Below are 21,247 nucleotides of genomic sequence, written 5' to 3'. Positions count from 1 at the left end.
ATATTTTAATTAACAGCTTGGAGGATGGCAAAGTTTGGGTAAAATTTGCAGATGACAATACAATTCAGGGGTTGTCAGGGTAAGAACAGCTGCAAATACTTCAAAGGAGTAGATCAGAATTCGAAGTAATCTTGACAAATTGGAGTGCATCTGAAATAACAAGATGAAATTCAGTAAAGGCAAATACAGAATGCTGCCTCTGGAAGAATAAATCAAATGCATAAATACAGATGTGGAATATCTAGCTGAGTAGCTGTGTAGCAGAAAAGAAACTGAAGATTATAGTGGACCACAAACTCAAATGAATCAGCAATGTGTTGCTGTTGCAAAAACATCAAATCTTATTCTGGGATGTCTTAGTAAGAGTGCCATGAGACAGGAGGTAATTATTCCTTTCTGACGCTGCTGAAGTTCCAGGTGAAAGATTGCATCCCATTTTGGTCTCAACATATTTAAGAAAGAGGTAGACCAACTGGAAAGAGTTCAGAGCAACCTGAATGATTAGAACTTTAGAAAACATGTCTTATACAATAAGTCTGAAGACATGGGTTTTCTTTGAGAAAAGAGAAGACGGATAGGACAACATAAAGACTTGTTATAAGGAAGACAGACAGTGTATTTTCCATGGTTCCTAGGAAAAAACTGGAAGAAATCTTTTGACTTTACAGCAGAGATGACATATGTTAGATATGGGCAGAAGCTTTCTAACTGTTAGGGTGTTAAAACACTGGAAAAAGCTACATAGAAAGCTTTCTTCATTGGAGGTATTTTTAAGAACAGGTTAGGCACATCTGTTGAGGATGGCTTGGTTATACCTGCTCTTGGCAGAATATAGGTTGTTGAACTAATTCAACGCTACCCTTCTGTGAGTCATAAAACAGCTTTGAAACACTGCATAACTAAATAATATTCCTTTATATTTTGTCATGACTTTACTATTTCTGCTTGTTGCCTTTCAGATCAGCTTCTCCCAGGCATGGCTTCACCATTATGAACAGGCTAAGCATGGAAAACCGAACAGAGCCCATCACTAAAGACTTAGATTTCCAGCTCCAGGACCCTTTTCTTCTTTACAGAAATGCCAGATGTGAGTCTCTTTTGTGTATTGGGTAAAGTATTTGACAAATCAGTTTTTTTTTCTTATAACATTCCTCTCTCAAGGTATTCTAGGTGTTGCAAGTATATCTGGTCTAAGGCTTTGAAGAACTGACTTGCTAAGAAATTGCAAGAGATGGGCAGATCTTCATGTTTAAGATACAAAAAACAACTCTTTCCCTGATTTGTTATGTCAAGGTGTCTCTTTTCAATACATTATTTAAATGTTAACTCCATTAATCTGTCCCTCAGCTGACAAGTAATGGTCATCCTGTGGTGGTGTAATGTTCTGTAAAATAGATAAACATGCAAATATTATTATTTATTTGGACTTGGGGTTCTTTATTTTACTTTTTTAATATGTATTGCTCATTTTTGGAAGATTAGCATGTAGGAAAATCTACTGGTGACTAAGCTGGTATATCTAATCCTAGATTTCATCATGTGTGCTGGGCAATTTTGGAAAAAGAGCGAATTCAAAGCCCTACCTCTTTACTTTGGTTACTATTTTGTACCTTTTAACAAGCTCAGGGATTTTATTTCTTGCTATTTTGAAGGAGGAGGCCACCCATTCTTGCTTGGCTGGTTCATCTCAGGCTCTGTATCAGTGGTATATAAGTCTCAGTCCTTCTTTGTCTGTTTAAATAAATCCTCTACTTTTTAACAAAAGCTGAAAAAGAGTGAGTGATAGTATTGGAAATTCCCAAAGAATCTAAAAAAAACCAAAACCCCAGAGGACACCTCCAGGCTGACCCAAATATTGTCTTGAAGTTGTGGTAAGATTTTAGGTCTAGTAAGAAAGAAATAGACCAGCTATCCCATCTAGTATTTGTTTTTAGAAGTTCTTGCGTATATATGTAAAACATTTTTCCTTTTCTTATATGTATTATTACTTCGCAGAAGGAGATATATGTATCTACTAGGGGTGCACCGATAAAGATTTTGGGGGCTGATACCGATAGCCGATATTTAAGTAGGCATATTGGCCGATACCGATCTGATATCCGATACAGCTGCCATCAGGCGGCAAGTCTGGTGTGGTGGAAGGGAAAGGGCATAGGGGGCAGATCAATGTCTCCCATGGTGAGGAAGGGGGCAGGGGAAGGGGCAGGCGCTGCCCAGCCAGGTGGGGGTGCAGGACGGAGGCACAGTTCCTGGGTTGGGGGTGGCTCCTGCCATTGCTTGCACGCCGGGGGGGGGGTGGGTGCCCCTGAATCTATGTGGCACGGGGTGGGCTGCAGCTGTGGGGTGGAGCCACAGCCGGTGCTATGTGGTTCTCACCGGGGGCTGGGCTCGAAGTGGGCTCCACCGCTGCTGGGAGGAGGCTGCAGCCACCCCAGATTTTGCTACAGCTCTGCTCCCAGCCCCATGCCGCCACCCAGCAGAGCCCCTACTGAAAGCCCAGTCTCCACCCAAGTGCTGGGAAAAGCTATGGCTGCACCGGGTGGTGGGCAGTGGCACGGGCCTGGGAGTGGAGCTGTGAATTTTGGGATGGCTACAGCCTCCTCCAGCGCTGCCAGAGCCCGCTCCGAGCCCAGCCCCTGGTGAGAACAGCCAGTCGGCGCTGGCTCCACGCCATAGCTGCAGCCCATCCCGCACCACACAGAACTGGGGGTACACGCCCCCACCCCCTGCCTTCCCGGGGTGCAAGCAGTGGCAGGAGCTGCCCCCCACCCCATGAGCTGTGCCTCCATCCAACACCCCCACCCTGGCTGGGCAGTGTCTGCCCTTGCCCCTGCCTCCTCCCTCACCACAGGGGGTGTTGAACTGTCGTGTCCCCCCCCCCCCCCCCCCCCAAGCCCCTTTCCTCCACCCTCACCTTCCAATTTACCAGCTGGAGGCAGCTCTCCACGCTGCCAGCTCTGCTCCATGCTGCGTTGCGGTGGTGGGCAGCACAGGCATTTATCGGCCAAATTATCTGCCCCATAGGGCCGATACCTGATATAGACAATTTTCTTCATATCGAGACTGATCCGATATCGGACCAATGTATCGGTGCACCTCTAGTATATACTACAACTTACTTTTCTGTGTTAGATTTAAGAAATAAGAATAAAGATCTTGTCATTATGTTAACTCAGTGGTTCTCCATTTTTATTTTTATTTTTCTGAGTCAAGGTACTCCTCCATAACTCTTGTGAATGGAGCAGCACCCCATTTCAAAACTAATTTATTACAGTGCTTACCCCTTGCAGAAGGGCCACACAATTGGGGGCTGGGTTACGGGAAGCAGTCAGGCAGGGAGAGCCTGAGCCTGCCCTTATCTGCTTATCTCCTTCCACACCTTGCATCACCCTTCAAAGGATCTCATGGGGCCCCACTTGAGAATCACTGCGCTAGCCTGTGTCTGTTAACAAAAATGAGGAACCAGTCTAATAGGAAGTATGTAAAACATGCTTAACATGAAGGAAAAAGGCAGACCACAGTACTATGTGCACAAAATAGAGTATTGCTTATATTTTGGAAGGAAAAGTTGCTTTAATTCCTTCAAACTTACTTGAATTTTAAATCTTTAGGATTGTACCTCTTCTAAATCTGGCTGCTGCTCTTTGTCTCTCTCTTCTGGGCTGGAAATTACTCCTTTCTGAACAGAATTCTGTACATCTCCTTTCTAGGTCTCCCTCTGTAGAAAAGGAGTCTTTCAAGCTGGGGTTGTATTGCTTAGGACTGCAGCTTTTTGTTGTAAAAAATCCTTACCAATCAATTTTTAGAAAATTAAAGGAGTATGCTGTGATTTTAGTTCTTCTGTACCACTGGAAGGGCAAAGCACTTCGTTCCACTAAAATTGTCCCTTAATCATCTGTATTATCTACTGGGGAGTGCAAGAAAGTGGGACATAGAAGCAGAAACTTACCAGGCCCTTCAGTGGTTAGAAAGAACCTTTATCTCCCAGCAGGCTATAAGTCAAGCAGACTAGACTGGGATGAACGGTCTGAGTCACAGTCAATTGCCTAGGGATCTGCAACGTTTATGAAGTATGTTATTAAAGCTACTTGTTTATATTATGATGATACAGCAGTAACACATAGTGACCCCAAATAAATTGCAGCTCTATTTTGCTTGTAGATGTTCAGATCTGTAATAGGGCACAAATACCTTGCAAATCTGAGTTTAAGAACAGAGGTAACAAGGATGTATAACACACAAATCAAGGGGATGTTTTTATGCAATATAATTGTGCCCATACTTTGGACATACCTGGTAACTATTTCTTTCTAATGGGCCTCATTGCTACTAAATGCAATACAGTAATTACCATATCCTTGCAAATTAGCATCTCTTAACCTGTAAGCCAGTGCCCTTTTGCACTTTGGCTTGGTTTGCACCTTCCATCTTCCCTTTGGTAATGGTGTAAGAGTGCAAGCATAGTGCTTCTTAGCCAGTGTAACTGTTCAGCCTTTCATTCTGGATGCATCTCTCTTGCTGGGGCCAACTGCTCCACCAGAACTCAATAACTACTTGGTTCCGCCTGACTTATCACTCTGTAAAAGAAGGGCTCCCCAGCTTGCTATCATATTAATCCAGAAATGGTCTTTTTTCAGGACTTTGTGTCGAGATAGTTGACTTAGCCCTAGTTCAGTGATTCTCAGCCAGGCTGCCATGAGATCCTTTGAAGGGCGTCATGCAATCAATGTTAGCACGGTTAGGTGTGCAAACACCTACACGTGATTTCCCAGATAAACCGAAAGATTTCAAATAGGAATGCATAGTGTTAAAAAACATTCTGACCTGTTGTAGACTTTGAGTTCTTTGAACAAAGGAATCACTCTTTTATTTTTCCACAGTCAAAAAACAAATGAAAACTAACAGCTGGCATCTTCTGAGGGGTGCCCTTGAATCTAGTGAAGTTGAGAACCACTGCCCTAGCTGTGCTGGTGCTGTTGCTATTTTTTTCTTTTTTTTTTCTTTTTCTTTTTTTCCCTGCTAAATAGCCTAGTACAGTTTGAGTACCAGCTATCTAAGTATAAGCTATTTGTGCTTCAGGGAGGCAAAATCATCCCCCTGTTGGATGTCCCTGGATATAGTGACATTCCTTAAGGCAGTGGATAAAGTCCAGTCTCCTGTGATTTGCACTCCTGAGCCTTCTGGGACCTAAAGCTAATTGTGGATGTCATCTGAATGCTTCCCTCCTTTCCTCCCCTCCCACCTCTGCAACATCAAGTCACAGACTGGTATCAAATGACTTCTCACCTTTAAGGACCATCTTCTAGTGTCTGTGGGTGTTTTTATACGTGTTCTGGGGGTGGAAGGGGCTTTAATCAGAGTGGCTTCAAGAGCCACTCTAATTAAAACGTCCGCAATGTCTTATGTTTTCAGGGTCCCGCGCTTCGAAATGGCTGCATGGGCGCTTTAACTGAAGCTCATTCAACAAGCTGTAGTTAAAGTGCCCCTGCTGTCATTTTGAAGCACAGGGACACTGAATACATGAGACGCGGAGGCTGCTGCAGCACGCTGATTAGCACGCTCCAGCAGACTTCATTAAGCAAGTCTGCTGTGATGCAGTGTAATTACAGCGCATCAGAGCAGTGTCCCCGCACATGTACAGGCACCCTGTTTGATTAGTTAGCAGTGTTCTGGAATTTTGTATAGGGACCCTTACTTACTATATTTACTCAAATGCAGGATGAGGGGTTTTTTCCCCCAATTGGCACGTGGAAAAAAGCCCCTAGTCTTATAATTGCTTACAAGGAAACTTCGTTAAATATACTGTCTATCATTAAACTGCTGTCAGAAGCAGCATTTCTCAGCAGTGGTGCTGATGATTTTGATTAAAATGCAGCCAGCACTGAGCAGGATTATAAAACACATGGCCTACAATGCAAACATGCGAATGAGAAGAATAGGTTAGAGCGAACCATCTGAATAAGGATATATAGTAGTGCCCATTGAGCTCAGTCCCCATCAGCCCTGAGTCCTGGTAAGCCACCACATTGCATAACATTTTTACTTCCTCTTCACTCCCACAGCTGAGCTGCACCTTTCTTTCCCATTTCCAATGATTCCTGTTTCTTCATTAGGCTTCTGTGCCTGGCAAACATCACCAAATAAGGCCCCAAACAGTTCATGCAGAATCCTTGAATTACCCCCTCTCTCAGCCTGGCATATATGATTAGTGTGGCCCCATCCTCTCTGAGGTGAAGCCAAACCAGGTTCTCCTGTGCCTCATCTGTATATAAATTTGTGGAGGATCCCAGGACTTGTAACAAGAACATCCAGTTCCAGTTATGTGTGGGGACTAAGATTAGCACATGGCTCCTGTGTTGCGGGGCTATCTGGAGTACACACACAGACTGAGCTGTGGGGTCATCATGGCTTGAAATGCTGTTGACTCTGCTTGGGTCCAGCCCAATTAACTACATATATGGTAAATCACGAGTCTTTGGCTTTTTACTAATATCATGAAGGTACCAAAATGCTGCCTAAAAGTGTGTTTATGGAGTACCTGTGGTAAAACTTGCAGCAGTTTCAAAAGAGGTAACATGCATGAATTCTGGATGAATTAAGTCTGTGGATTCTGTATACAAATTACTACAACCATGTTTCATTTCAAGATCATTGTTTTCAAATTCATTCCTCACTTCCATGAGCCCAGGGAAAGCAGGGCCTGATAGTATGAAGGCAGGGAAAGAGCTGCTGGGGGAAAAAGTTGGGGGGAAGCAGAGAGCAAATGGGCTACCTGACACCTCCCCACCCTCCTGATTTGATTTTATTTTTCTCTGCTGACAGTGGAAGGGGGACAAATTGAAGACAAAGTTGCAATAATTATATTTTCTACCTGGAAAATTTATAACTAATTTATACATTTTCCATATATAGAATCTGATTATGGGTGGGTCATCTTATAGTCAGGGTTGTCTTCTATTTGAGTAAATATGGCCAAGTTCTGCTTTTCCTAAGGCTCTTTTCTCTGTCTTGGTCTTTTTGTGCTACTTCTAACCTTTTCCAAAGGACAAATGCTAGAAGCTGTTGCATGCTGTAAATGTGAGAAGATTGTTCTGTTTGTAGGTAGACTGGGTTGTGCATCCAGTTGTCTGAGTTGACTTCCAAAGCATAAGAGAAAAGTAATTTACTTGTTAATTTGGCTTCTAGCCTTGTATAAGTCCATCCAGATGGCCTAACCTGAGATTGCTTGAGTGGAGTACAAAGATCTCTAGGGAAGTACTTTCTTTCCTTCATATATATTTAAAGACTTTGCTACAATAAAATAAGTTTAAAAATATGTTTTTGATAGTTACCTTCATCCTGACAGTGTGGCTTTTAATTTCTCCCTTGTGCAATCTTGTAAATCATTTTAATCACATTTTTCTATTTTTAGTGTTCTCCCTAAATTGAGATTTTTAGGGGACTGGTTTTATTTATTAATTATTTATTTAGTTTCATATTAATTAGCATATTCGGTCAGAACTGTTTCCTTTTTACGGAGTTGTCAGTGCCTTTTAACTTCTTGTCTCCAGCTGCTAGAAGAAGGATATTTGGTAGTAACTACTCAGAAGGCCCACCACACAAACTAAATTGGCTTAGTGGAAGTAAATTATCTTTGTTCGAACCTTTTGTTTAACTGGCTGTTATGTACTCTAATTATTTGCAGTATTTATCTTCCAGTGATACATGCTTTAAATCAACATTTTCCTTTATTTTAACAGCTTGCTTTCCTATAGAAAAAAATAGTACTCAACTTTTCTGAAATTTACACCTTTTAAAAAAAAATCTGAAAGTAGGGTTGAGGGATTAAGTAAATCCTGTCAAGTCTGGTGATTGCAGCTTTCTGATGAACAATTCCTGAAACAAATTTAATTTCAATGCAGATGTGTATCTGTAGTTCATTACATCACGTAATCTGAAATGAATGCACTCGCCAGCAAGGGATGGTATTATTGTTCCGGATAAGTCTGCCAACATACTTGGTGCATTATATTTATCCTTTAAGAAAAGAAAGACTGCCTTGCAGCCAATATATGTTAGCAATGGGGGGGGGACTTTCCAGAGTCATATTTACAGCTACTGTTTATAATGATTTAAAATCTAATTAAAATATGTCTTATTTTTTACTGTTTTCAGATTTTATCTATTGTTCTGTATCAGTTTTTGTCTGTGTAACCTAATGTTAAAAGAGTACTTAAAAACATTGACTCAGGTACCCACAGTCCCTGCCCAAGGCTTTTTAGGCAGGTTTTGGAAGCTATGCAAGTGAACATTTTCTCTGATCCTATATTTCCCAGTAAAGCATGTTCGTCTGTTTAAAGTACCGGGGTTGTACCTTGAGAAGCCAGGAGTGAGAGCTCAAACTCGGTTATAGTTGCTGGCAACAGCTACTGCCGTGTCTAGACATCTGAACACACATAGAGATGGGAAAGTTTTTAAGATGGTTCTCAAACTTTAGATAGTTACAATAGGTATTAGTGACACTCCCTTTTTCTGACACTCTTGTTTTGTGCCATTGGTTAAATCATCTTGGGTACCTATACAATTATCATGCTCCAGCAAGCCCCCACGTCTCGTGTATCAGTGTTTCCATACTTCAAAATGGCAGCAGGGGTGTTTTATCTAAAGCTCGTTCGATGAGCTTTAGATAAAGCACCCCACCGTCATTTTGAAGAGCAGGGACACCAATAAACAAGACATTGCAGGTACTTTAATTAGGGCGGCTCTCGGAGCATGTGTATAAATGTCCCTTATGATTTAAAATACTATCCTGGCTTAAATCTTTTATTGATAAGATTTGTCAGGGTTTAACAATAAATCCAGAATGTCTATACTCCCTCACTCCCCCCATCTGTAGTATTTATGTTGTGAGGAGACCAGTGCTGGGAACCAAAAACCTGCAGAGATCTGTCACTTACTATCTAGGTCTGATAAAGGGCGCTTTGTACCCGAAATCTTGTCTAACATCTCTCCCAAATGAAATTTTTTTCCAACAAATGATGACACCAAAGAAGCCATGCTTCTTGCAAGTTTCCTGTAGCCTGCATGGATACAACAGCACTACTATGTAATGCCCTTATGCCAGTTAGTAGATATCACTATACCAGATTAGATGATTGGTTCATCTAATTCAAGTTTCTAATTATAGTAAGATTTCAGAGTATCTTAATCTCTGAGGAACACATCAGACCAGTTACGCTCTGCCTTTTGGGATTTAGCAGCTTGCTCTTCCTTTGCCATTTATTCTGTTCCATGTTTATAGAACTTGGAGAGCTGGCTACAATTAAGTTATATATTTCCAAATTGCAGGAGGTCTACCGAAGAGTTCTGACTGCCAGAACAAAACAGTAAAGATTCAGTCTTGAAAACAGGCAGTTTACTACCTAGGACAGATTATCAGATATAGTTAATAGGTATCGAATGCAGAGAAAGAAACTGAATGACAAGGCAACAAAGGTACATTTATCTGCATTTCAGGAGATTTTACACTATTATGCAGTGATAGATCAGAATCTCAATTTAGCTGTAATGTGGCAACTGTGGATTGGCTGGCATTTATAGGGAAATTTACCAGGACTGTTAGATTTTTAGTATGGCTTGAAGGAAGTTCAGTCCTATTAACATTTAGGAGTTTATATTGATAACATAGAAAGCGTTTGGCATGGGAGGGGGGAAGGGAGGGGTGTTTAAATTCTGAGAAGCTAATTAACATGTGGATCCAGTCCTAGAGAGGAAACTTGAGGAAAATAAGGGCTTTCCTTGTGGAATAGATTTATTGTTGAGTAAATCAAATACTTACAAGGTATGTTGTGCATTAAAAGTCTGAAAGTACAGAGTTAATTCTTCCCTTTTTTGTTAGAAAAAAACAGTAGAAATTTCAAAATCGGGAATCTGCCATTCACTGTCCTGCTTTGAGGATCTGATATCTGACCCAGTTTCTTTGGTTGAAGATATGTGCTGCCCTCACTTCCATGGCAGACTTCTGCATCTTTTCCATTTTTCGTTCCATTTCAGAGTTATCTGCTGAGCCATTTCATAAATACACACATTATACACAAAACAGCGATAGAGAAATAGAGCTTGTAGAAACTCAACTTTCCTGTCTGGATTCAAAGTCAAAATTTTCAGAGAAGCTTCCAAAATCCCAAAAGATTTGGAAAATCATAGCTAAGAGAGATTTTTAATAGGGAATTTGAATGTTCATTAAAAAATAATAACTTGAAGCTAGGGGTTACATTGAAATTCTTCAGTTTTATGATAGCTGGATTTTTAAAGGTTATTTGTCAGTGTCCTGGAGCTAACAACTAAATACCAGTCTTATCAGGTCTTTTGATGTCACACTTCTTTTTCAGCATGCCAAAATTCTTTAGCTGCTTTTTTGTTATAAGAATCCCTAGATGAATGGTTACTCTAGCATGGATAACTTAATTGGTGTTTTTAGTTGGGTAGAAGGCAGGGTAATTTGTTTAGAGAGAGAGGTGAGCTTTTGTAGGCCACAGCCATTCATAGTATCCGACAAAGTAGGCTGTAGCTTATGAAAGCTTATGCCTCTCTAAACAAGTTAGTCTGTGACAAGGGTGGGTATTTATTTGGGTTGGAGGGCCCCTTAATGAGTTTTGGTGAGCTGTTGAGGACCAGGGGGGCGGGGGGGAATCCTATCCAGTTGATCCTATCCAACCCCCCAGCTGCAGCCAGAAGCCTGAGGGAGGGCTGCATCCTGTGCTGCTCTGCTCCGTCAGTCAGGGCCAGGCTAGGCAACATGCAGACTTCTCCACTCCCTTGCATCCATCACTCTCTTCCAGCTGCACCAGGACTGTGGTAGCTTCCTGTTGGCACTGGACCCACGTGGGACAAGGCATGATGGAGCATGCTGAGTAGCCATCCTGCCTGCCCAACATGAGCTGCTGCCACCACACCACACCATGAAAGTTGGGGGTGGCTGCCCCAAGCCAAGCCCCCGCCCTGCTACCAACATGGACTCACTTCCTAGTGGCACTCTGGTGGCAGCAGCTTATCGTGGTGAGCAGTCAGGATGGCTACTCAATGCGTTACATCATACCCTGTCCCGTGCTGCCTTGGCTGCTAGCAGTCACGCTGCCAGGATTAAACAACGGGAACGGGAAGCCAGGCGAGGGAGGAGGACTGAAGGCAGGAGTGGGGCAGAGGAGTCTGCATGCTGCCCAAACTAGCCTTGGCTGCAGCACAGCAGCACAGGGCTCATCCCTCCCTCATGAGGCTCCCGCTAGTGGCTGGCAGGCTGGATAGGCTCAATTGGCAGGCCGGATACAGCCTGCGGACCATATTTTGCACACCTGTGGTCTATGAGGTGCCACCTTGTCCTGCCTTCTGCCTACCTTTAGCCTAATATAGCTAACTACCTCTGTTGTGGATCAGGCAAGAGAAACCAAGACTTCTGCATTTCAAGTTTTGTTTGTTTGTTCCATCTCATTATCCTTGTATCCTAAAGTTTTTCTTGTCTATCTTATTAATTTGTTCTGAATAGACTGTAAACTGTTCGGGGCATTGTCTTTGTTTTTGTTTGGCACACATACAGTGAAATCCATACTGGGATGAAACTAGGAGTTTAGGATCTGAAGGCATTAGCTTGTAATATAGAGCTAACGGACCAGGTTTATACATTCAGACACCAGCAGAATTGCCCAATTGGTCTAGTCACTAAAAGACAAACCCCCAGACTCTGCTTGTGTGAGTTCTACAATAGGAGCCTGACTTCAGGATTTCTAGATGTTTTATTATAATAAAAGTCATAGTGATAAATGGCGTTAGAGAGACCCAACATCAGCTTTTCAAACAGTGCAATCACTATTTCGTAGGAGCTGAGTTTCTTTGTTAACTGCCGCTAGTTCAACTCGGAATTTTAAAAATTGTTAACCAGACTGTTGCCTCTTATTTTGCTGCTAGTAGCAGTGAATGTGTTTACTTTGCTCAGTTGTCATGGTTGGTCTGAAGGGTGGAAGTCTCTCAAGGTCCATACCCAGGAGCAAGAGGAGGCTTTTTGGACAAGCTAGTGTCTATTTCTGATTAAACTGTCTCCATAGACACCCTGGCCCCATGCCATCACAGTGCAGCTGCTGCTGAGGTCTCTATGGAAATCGGCCACAGCCACGCAGATAGGGCCTGCTGGGAAATAGAGTCTATCTGCTGGCTGGATCCGCCATTTTACCATTCCTGAACTAGACCTTGTCTTTGGGTCTAAATGACTGCAAAGTAGATTTCCTTATCTTAGAGGCTCTTTGTTAGAATATATTCATTTCAGTTCACCCTTCTAATTAAAAAGAATGTAGATACTGTATTTCACAGTGCATAGGCTGACCGATGACTTTCTGATTTGAAAGGTAAGACTTTTCATAGGCACGGTGTATAAGTCAGGGCCGAGCTTGGCACTTAGCTGGTCCAGTCCCATCCCCTGCAAGCCTGGAGCTGCTTGCAGGGGATAGGGACGGGCTGGGCTCAGCTGGCCCTGCCTCATCCCCTGCGAGCGGCTTGGTGCTTGGCTGGTACAGCTCCATCCCCTGCAAGCAGTGCTAGTGCAGTCCAGGCAGCTCCACTCGCAGGGAATGGGGCTGCTCCAGCTAAGCCCAGGCGTGTGTGTGTGTGTGTGTGTGTGTGTGTGTGTGTGTGTGTGTGTGTGTGTGTGTGTGTGTGTGTGTGTGTGTTGGGGGGGGAGGGAGGGGGCACGGTATATAAGTTGAGTTTGATTTTTAAGACTTAAAAATTGGGCTTCCAAACCTGAATTATACACATGAAATATGGTAAAAAGAATGTTAGATGGCTAACAAGTGTTTCACTTCAGTGGGCTTTCAGATGGCCTAGTTCACCATATGTGGTTAGATATATGAAAATACATGCCTTCGCCTACCAGACTGTTGGGTTGGATCCAAATTTTCTTAGTATAGTATACATCTATACTAGTGATTCCATGTTTTTGTTGACTCTTGGACATACTTAAGGGATATGAGAAAATAATCATGTTTTAAACTGTATATTTCCCCTTTTTCACCTTCTGCCCCCCCAAGCTCCCCCCCCACACCTTACCTTTATAATCTGAGAGAGACCAACATTTTGACATTTAAAAGTACTCCATACATAGTTTGAGTTTTGTCTTCTGCATGTAGATCAATAAATGACAATAGTTTTTTTTTCTGTTTCCATTATGACAAAGAAGTTGGACATATTTTAGACCACCTGCTCTTAGCCTAACAAAAGAATGGATGAATTCCTTTATTAAAAGTATCAGTTCTGAAATGGAAAGTATTATTTATCAGGAAAGTTTTCCACCCTAGGAGTGTTCTCATGATTAAATAATGTTAAAGAAAAAGTGACTGCATTTAGTTTTACAGTTTTCATAATGTTTTTGGACTAAAAATAAGCTCTTTTGGATTGTGCATTTAACAGTAGGAACTGTTGGGGGGGTGGTAATACAACTGCATTAGAGATGCAGTGGGTTTTTGTAATTTAAATACATTTCTAACTCTGTTCAATACAGTCTATCTCAGTAATCTGCACACGCACGCACGCGCACACACACACACACCCTTTACCTTTTTTCATACTCCAGGAATTAAAAAGATAACTTGTTAGAGTTAACTTTGGATTTTAACTGCATTTCTGAGCTATCTCTTCAGCTTCCTGAGAGAGAGAGATTTCAGACTCCTCCTAAAACATAACTATTTTGCTTATACGCAACAAAATTGCTTTTAAGTGAAAACCAGGTCACTTGACTGAGACGGACTCCCATCCACCATTTAGCTAAAGTTGGGTTACACATTTGGAATGGCATATCCTGAGACTGGACAATGTCCAGATACAAAAATTTGTGATTTTCCAAAGCTGAGCCCTAAATGAACTTCCTTGTCAAAAAGAAAATACCAAATGACAGAAATTTAATGGGCATCTTTGAAGAAAAACACAGTCTAGATCTTTTTTTAGAGCATGAGCCATTCATAGAAGAATTCAGGACTCTGTCTGCTAGAAAATAATCCCTATGAAGGTGTGAATGTATTCCAGAAAGGGCAATTCCTTTCAGCAGTGTGAAACCTTCACAGTTTAGCTGAGAACACTTTAAATGCTGACATTACCAATCATGGACATTTGTCGCCGTTTTATTTGAATGAGAAGAAAATGGTTTAATGAAACAATTAGGTTTCCATTTCTTGATTTGACATTATTAGATAAAATTTTCAGCATTTGCTATGTCATGTTCTCATATTTTCTAATCTGTTTTTACTGGTTATATATATATATAGCTTAATGATGTTATAGTTTGTCATACATTGGGTACTATCAAATATGTACAGTATGTAATTTAGTTGCTTTTTCTCTTAAATGACTTTAAAGTAGTATTAAGAATGCAATTAACAGGAGGCTTTTTTGTCCGCATTTCTTTTCGTGCCATTAATTTTCCCCATCTTAAAACCTCTTCAGCATTCCATTCTTTTAGGCTATTTAAAAGCCTTTTAATATAAATGTGAAGACAATCTAAAAAAAGCTTTTTAGGAGAGAACACCTCAGAACACGGTGTTCTGTCAGAAGCACCCACAGGGAAAGGGTCTCAAATTTTTGTAGTCGTTGAGGCTAGCACAGACATTGATCTAAACTGCATGGTTTTCTGTAAGCAGCATAGTTTAGATCAGTAGTGAACGCAACACACGCTCACCCTCTGGTGAGGGCGGCAAACCTTAAACCAGGTTAGTCCATGTTTAAGCCAGTCTATGCATGCTGAACTTCTGTTCTGTTACTGGTATAGACTGGTTTCCAATCACTTATACCAGTAAAATGTAATGTCTGTACCTGGCCTATGAGAACTAGAACTTTTTTTGTTTTTTTGTCTTGCCTAACTTTCAGGTGAGCTTCACAGTGCCTCAGTCAGTTTCTAAATTGTCTCACAAAAACAATGGTTAACAATCCTGTATGATCTTAAAACTTTCCCCCTTGTTTTCCATGCCTCCTAGCCCATTTGATAGTTGTAACAAACAAGACAGGAATTTCTCAAGTAAAACCAGGAAAGAATAAAGTTAGCTACGTTAGGGAAATAATTTATAAAAATTTTGTTTTTAGAGCTATTTACCCAATTCACAAGTTTTGTTAAACTTGATTTCTTTTTTTCAAGATCTGTAACTGTAAACATTAAGGACTTCAGTTATCTTAACTATTATACTGGAAATTTAATCAGCAGGGGAGCTCTGGGGCCTTATTTTGCTTTTTACTCTGAAACCACAATACCTCCCTGCAGGCAGATTTCACAGATCATGGTCTTTTTTGTTGCTGTCTTCTAGGTAGCGGCTTTGCATTTATAGAATATAATCCCTAGTCCTGCTCCCACTGAAGTTTAGCAAAATTCTGACTGACTCCAGTCAGCAAGATCAAGTCCTTATTGCACAGTGTGAAGATTGAAGAGCACAGAAGTGTCTACTGCAAAGGAAATAAGCCGTGTGTGTGTGTGTGTGTGTGTGTGTGTGTTTATGAAAAACTATAGTAATGAATAAATGGAGTGATAAGATTACCAATTGGTCATAATTCTCCTTTTTCCCCTCAGTAGTGGACATTGGTTAGACCTATTCTGATAAACAATCAAAGTAGTTAGGATTTTTGCTTTTTATTCATATGGGTAGGCAACTATGCCAAGTGTACAAAGGCCAATGAGTGGCTGGGGATTTCAATTTCTAATAACTTTTTTTTTTTTTACTGTTAATGTTTTCCTTAAATGATGTTCTCTTGTCAGTTATTGTAATTCTACTTTTTTATAAGTAAAAAATCATAAAAATATTGTTTTCCCCCTTACTATGATTCAATACAGTGCAATGCTTAGATCAGGCCATTTAAATTTGGAGAGGTTGGGGTTGAGTATGGTAGTCTTTTTCAACTGAAGTGGCAAATATTTTAGAAAGTTTTATATACACAAAAATTAGTTTCTCTTGGTAATGATTTTGGAATGGTAACTGCAACCATATTTTGCTATAGTGGTATAAGTATTCTTTTCAGCTGATTTGAAGGTGGTAACCAATAAAAGTCTCTACAAACCTGAGTTTTCAGCCATATAGAATCATGTATGCTGATTTTAAGTCAACAAAACTGTCACGTGAGAAGAAACAAGGGCTAAAGATGATAATGCTGTGCATTTTTTTTCAGGTAATGATCCTGTTTTTGTGGGATTATATCCCTGTTTAGGTAAAAGACTAATGTGGATAATGTATGGAGAAGCAGGATTCTGCATAGAATGGAAAGAGAAATATTTCAGTGCATTTTTGCTTATCACAGCCTTAGTTTCCCATTTATGGATATTGGTACCTATATAGCATATTAGTTGGTCTGGAGGACATTTTACTGCTGAGTGTGCTGCCAACACTGGGAATTCCGCACATCTTTTCAAGATAAGATACACATACGATGCAGAAAACTCAGTAGTTAAAGTTGGAACAGCTTGATTTTTTTTTTCTTTAAAAGGGCACTTTTCATGTGACTTTCCCCTCTCCTTTCCCCATACTTTACCTCCTTGCATAGGATAAAATGGTAGATAAGCTGTGTTGTTCCCAGGTCAGTGAAAATATGGGTTATGTATATACTAAGTCTGGAAAATGGAGATTGGAAAAAAATGCCTTTTAATGTAACTAATTGTTCTTTAAAAATAGATCTTACGGCCTCCTTTTTTCAAATAACCCTTTCTTCTTTGGGGCCAGGCATACACATTATACTTACTGGTATAAGTGTTCAGAAACCAGTCTATACCAATAACAGAAGTTTGGTGCACACAGACTGGTTTAAAAATCGTGGGACCCCGGTCTAAGATTTGCACCCCACACCCACCACCACCACCACCAAAGGGCAAATGTGCGTTCTGTTCACTTCTGATCTAAACTACGCTGCTTACAGAAAACCATGCAAGTTAGATCAATTCCACCCCTGGCTTTTTGAATGTCTGTATCTAGCCTGTGTTTATTATTTTGAACCTTCAGATGCTGGCTTTATTTCTTTGTTTCGTTTAAATGAAAAAGCTCTTTTATCCTTGCTTACCCTGGTGAAGTTTATGTCTACACATCTTGCCTGGAATTTCATTTAAACTCTGGAGTCAGGTATTTTTACTAAAATTTCTCCCTTTCTTTTGATGGGATTGGAATAGGATTAATTAGATGCTTAAAAGATAGTTCATTACCCAGAGAAGCTGCCTGGCTACTTATCTCTATAGACTTGAGTATTACCAGAGCACAATCTACTGCATAACCCAGCACATATGTGGACACAGTTTCAAAATATGTTACCAGCAGTTATTGGAACAAATAGTTTAATAAGGCCATTTCGCACACAGAGTTGACGATTCTATTTACATAGTAAAGGATTATGCAGCACAATAGTTACCCATGCTATTTCTCTGTACAAGAGGATCTTACCTCCAGGTGGAATATAGAAGCAGTTGAGCTGAGTCTCGTGCACCAGCTTGCCCTTATACTTCACCTCCAGTTCACCTGGCACACGGCTAGGTAGTGGCTGATATGCAGAGGTGGCTTGCCGCTTGAAGGCTTGGAACATGTTATAATTCCCAAGTAGCTTTGCAGAACTTTACCTAACTCAGAACAAAAGTAGGTTCTTACTTGTCAGTGTCTTCTTCCTTTAGAACTGTTTAACCTTAGTAGCCACCAAACTTGCAGAAATATTGAATGGTCAGTCTTGTAAAACTTTCTGAACAAAATTACTAATAGTTTTTTTGCCCAGAAACTGTTTTCCAGCTCTTAGAAATCTGACCAGTATCTTTTACGTTATCCTTTCTTTCCTAGCTCTTCACTCCTAATCCTTTTCTTCTCTGAGCTTATTGCTTGGTTAAAGCCCTCTCCTCCCCCAGTGGTTTTACGGGAAAACTTGGATTGAGAAGTGAAGATAATGGGCTCCATCCGCCTGTCAGCTCATCACCTCACTGACTCATGATGATCTCTGGTTTTTGTATATCGCCACTAACTCCTCTGATAAGATTCTCTTGTGTTTGGAGAAAGATAGGATTGTCTAGGGGTGAGCCAACCTCAGGCCTGACATAGAAAACTTATTCTGGAATGCTGGCCTTCTTTTTTTTTTTTTTTTTTTAATACTAATTCTCCATTTGTAGCAGTCTCTCAAAACATGGACGATAAATACAGGAAAGAATGTGTCCTACAACACAAATGCAAAATCATTTACATCTTATATTGGGTGGAAAATTATTTCAGCTGGAGGGCCACATAGTGAGTTTTGAGAACCTGTTAAGGATTAACATCTCCCAGATTCTTTTTTTCATTGGCAGATGTTAATCCTGTGTACTTTGCTTACCACTGAGTACTGTACCTATATTTTAAGACAATGATTCTCAACCTTTTTTGTACCGGGACCCATTTTGTAAAGGTTGATGGTCATTCCCAGCCTACTGTCCCCTGGCCCTGCCGGTGCCCCTCACACCTGACCCACAGTCCCCTGCCCTCCCGGGCCATGCTGATACCCCTCACTCCCAACCTGCAACTGCCTGCCCCGCCCTCCAGCCCGCATAGGCCAGAGCATGGTGACTACAGCAGCTCTGGCTCATGTGGGCAGTGGCGGAGTGAGCCTGGCCCCAACACGGGCTGGAGTGGGGAGGAGAGGAGGCCTGTGGCACTCCCTGCCCTGCTTTTGGGCTCCTGCCTTGTTCCAGGCAGCATCTCCTGGCCGCCCTGCCCCTGCGAGTACAGGCACTAGCTCCGATGCTACCAGCCAGACCATTCCACTCTCTACCGCCCTCAAATGACCGCTCCTGCCCCCTTCCCCTGCTGCAGGGGCAGGCGTCTCCTGCCTACCCACCTTGCCCTGCTGCAGCCCTGGCACCCAGCCACCTTCCCCTAGCACCAGTATACACTTGCCTGCGTCCAGCTCATGGGGCTGCTTCCATGACCCTGCCTGGCTGCATGCCGGCCACGTACATGCGTGTGTACAAATGCATATGCTCCCACTACCTCTAGTTGCCCCAAGCAGCTCCTTGCAGGCTGGAATGCTGGCAGCCTGCAAGGGGAAACCCATGCTTTCCTGCAGTTTTCTGGGACTCGCTTATGACTCTCTTAAATATTCTTGCAACCCACGGGTTGAAAAATGCTGTTTTAAGAGATAATTTCCCACTTTAGATTTCATAGTTGGGGTAATGTTTAAAAAAAAAAAAAAGTCGGCATAGCTGGGAATAAAGCCTGTAGAACAAATGCAGGAGGGGGTGAAAATGACTGACTTTGTTCTTGCCTCCTAAAGTCTGTGCTGGTCAGTTATGGCTACCTGTTTAGGTATACATATAGTATATGTATATATACTACAGCCTAGATATATGTGATGATAGGCTTCTAGTTTTATAGTTAGATCACTATTTGGAGGTGAAGTCTTGACATGATCTCTGCTGGTATGGAAGATGAGAGTGTGGGCAGGGGGCTGGACTTGATCTCCTGAGGTCCCTTCCAGTCCTAATGTGAAATCTATTAAATAATTATTTCAGATCTTTTATTGAGTTGCTTTTCCATCAAACCATAATTCTAATGGAAAGGAAGGATTGTCTTTCAGTTGACTCCAGGGATCTGACTTTTTCTGAATCTGCTTGAGACTTCCTAATGTAGTCATCAGCAAGTCAGTCTCTGTCCTAATCCTAGTCTCTGCATCCCAATCTTTTTTTCCACCATATGTCTATTTTGACTCTATATTGTAAGTTCTTTGAGTTAGGGACTGCCTTTTACTATTTGTTAAGTTACAGTTACTGTGAAATTACCAGAATTTGGTATTTGCAGCCACTGAAAGACTAGGACTTACAAATCACTTACTTCCATGTAATTGTTTACTGTTGAAATGGCAGGAGCTGGAAATATAATGCCTGTACAAGAACAGGCACACTAAGATTGATCACGGCATAGAGAACTTTTCTGTTCCTGTGTTATGACTCTGGAAATGAGTTGCCTCATTTTCTCCATGTTTTGGGCCATCAGTAGAACTGTTCCTTAGAAGTCTAGCGAGGTTGACTTGCCTTTATAGCTCTTCCAGAGGAAATAACTAACTCATTAAATGGCCTTTGCTCAAAACTTTACAGATGTATCGATGAGACCTAAAACTTACTTACAGAATGAACATAAGCTAAGGTATTTAGTAGAGGTGCCCTGGTATATCGGTGCCAAATTGGATTGGTACCGATAAAAGAAAAAATAACATTATCGGCTGTCGGGTTTTTTTGGCTGGTGTAACCAATAATGTCACTGATAAATATACTATGCCTTCTGGCCAGGGCCCCCAGACGCCGCATGCATGCACGCAGCTTCACACATACATGTGGCCAGGAATGCAGCCAGGCAGCATAGAGAACAGTGCCCTGCAGGGGTAAGTCTTTGGAGGGGAAGGAGCATGGGGGATGGAAGGGGTGTGGAGGGTGGGGGAAGATTGAGGCCCCCATGGTGAGGGAGGGAGTGGATCTGGGGCTTGGGCCTGGAGCACTGCCCAGCCAGGGTGGTGAATGGGACCCAGGGCGGGGAGCGGGACAGAGCTATGGGCGGCTCGTCTATGGGGTGTGGGGAGGGAGGACAGGGAGCGGCTACTTGCTTCTGTGTGCATTCCTGGGGGAGGCATGGAGGGGCATGTGCCCCAGATTTGTGTATGGGGCGGATGCGAGCTGCCTACTGTGGGCTCAGGGCCAGGAGCGGCACCAGCCTCTTCCTAGTGGAGAGGGTTGGGCTGGGCTCAGAGCGAGCGGGAGCAGAGCAGGCTCAGCTGCGTGGGGCAGGCAGGAGGCGCCAGTGCTGGGAGGGTGGCTATGCTAAGGCAAATTTTGGGTGGCTATAGCTGCCGTGCCCGCCCCCCCCCCCCCTTCCCTCTGCTGCTTGGGGCTCTGTGCTCTGCTCAGGAGCCCTGCACCATCTGCGCATCCCCGGCCCACCTCACAGCAGTGGGGGCGGTTAATTGTGCCACCTGCTGTTGGGTGGGCAGGGGGCATGCAGCCAGTACAGGTCTCTCAGGGCAAAGGCAGCAGAGCAGAGAGCCCCATGCCCAATGCAGGTAACCCACCTCTGTGTTCAGTTCCACTCTGGTTAGAAGTGTCTCAGTGCTTAAAAATGGTAGCGGGGGCACTTGATCTAAAGCTCATTCAATGAGCTGATCCCCTGGATGACCTGCCCATGGCTCCATCCTGCTCCTGGCCCCAGGTCCTATTCACCACCCTGGCTGGGCAGCACTCCCAGCCCCTGCCCCACTCCGTCTCTCA

The 21,247-nt window shown here is 42.4% G+C and overlaps 2 protein-coding genes across 7 annotated transcripts in view; one reads left to right on the top strand and one right to left on the bottom strand.

The window, feature by feature from the left end:
- Positions 1–17,581, bottom strand: part of CACNA1C (calcium voltage-gated channel subunit alpha1 C) — a 774,332-nt gene extending 756,751 nt beyond the window's left edge. For both annotated transcript variants that reach the window (XM_059726516.1, XM_059726515.1), the window contains exon 1: positions 17,424–17,581. In XM_059726516.1, the coding sequence (XP_059582499.1) occupies positions 17,424–17,562 (139 nt within the window). In that variant the 5' untranslated portion in view covers positions 17,563–17,581. The remainder of the gene's footprint in view (positions 1–17,423) is intronic.
- The window catches only part of DCP1B (decapping mRNA 1B), a 68,164-nt gene that overhangs the window by 12,513 nt on the left and 34,404 nt on the right, over positions 1–21,247 (top strand). For 4 of the 5 annotated variants that reach the window (XM_059726518.1, XM_019489512.2, XM_019489510.2 and 1 more), the window contains exon 3: positions 960–1,087. In XM_059726518.1, coding sequence (XP_059582501.1) covers positions 960–1,087 — 128 coding nt within the window. Of the gene's footprint in view, positions 1–959; positions 1,088–21,247 lie in introns of those variants that run through there. The other variant, XM_019489513.2, reaches the window with a different exon arrangement.

The sequence above is a fragment of the Alligator mississippiensis genome, chromosome 4 (assembly GCF_030867095.1).
Source record: "Alligator mississippiensis isolate rAllMis1 chromosome 4, rAllMis1, whole genome shotgun sequence".
NCBI classification, from domain to species: domain Eukaryota; kingdom Metazoa; phylum Chordata; order Crocodylia; family Alligatoridae; genus Alligator; species Alligator mississippiensis.
Note: the sequence above shows the minus strand (reverse complement) of the source record. Positions and strands in the feature narration are given on the sequence as shown.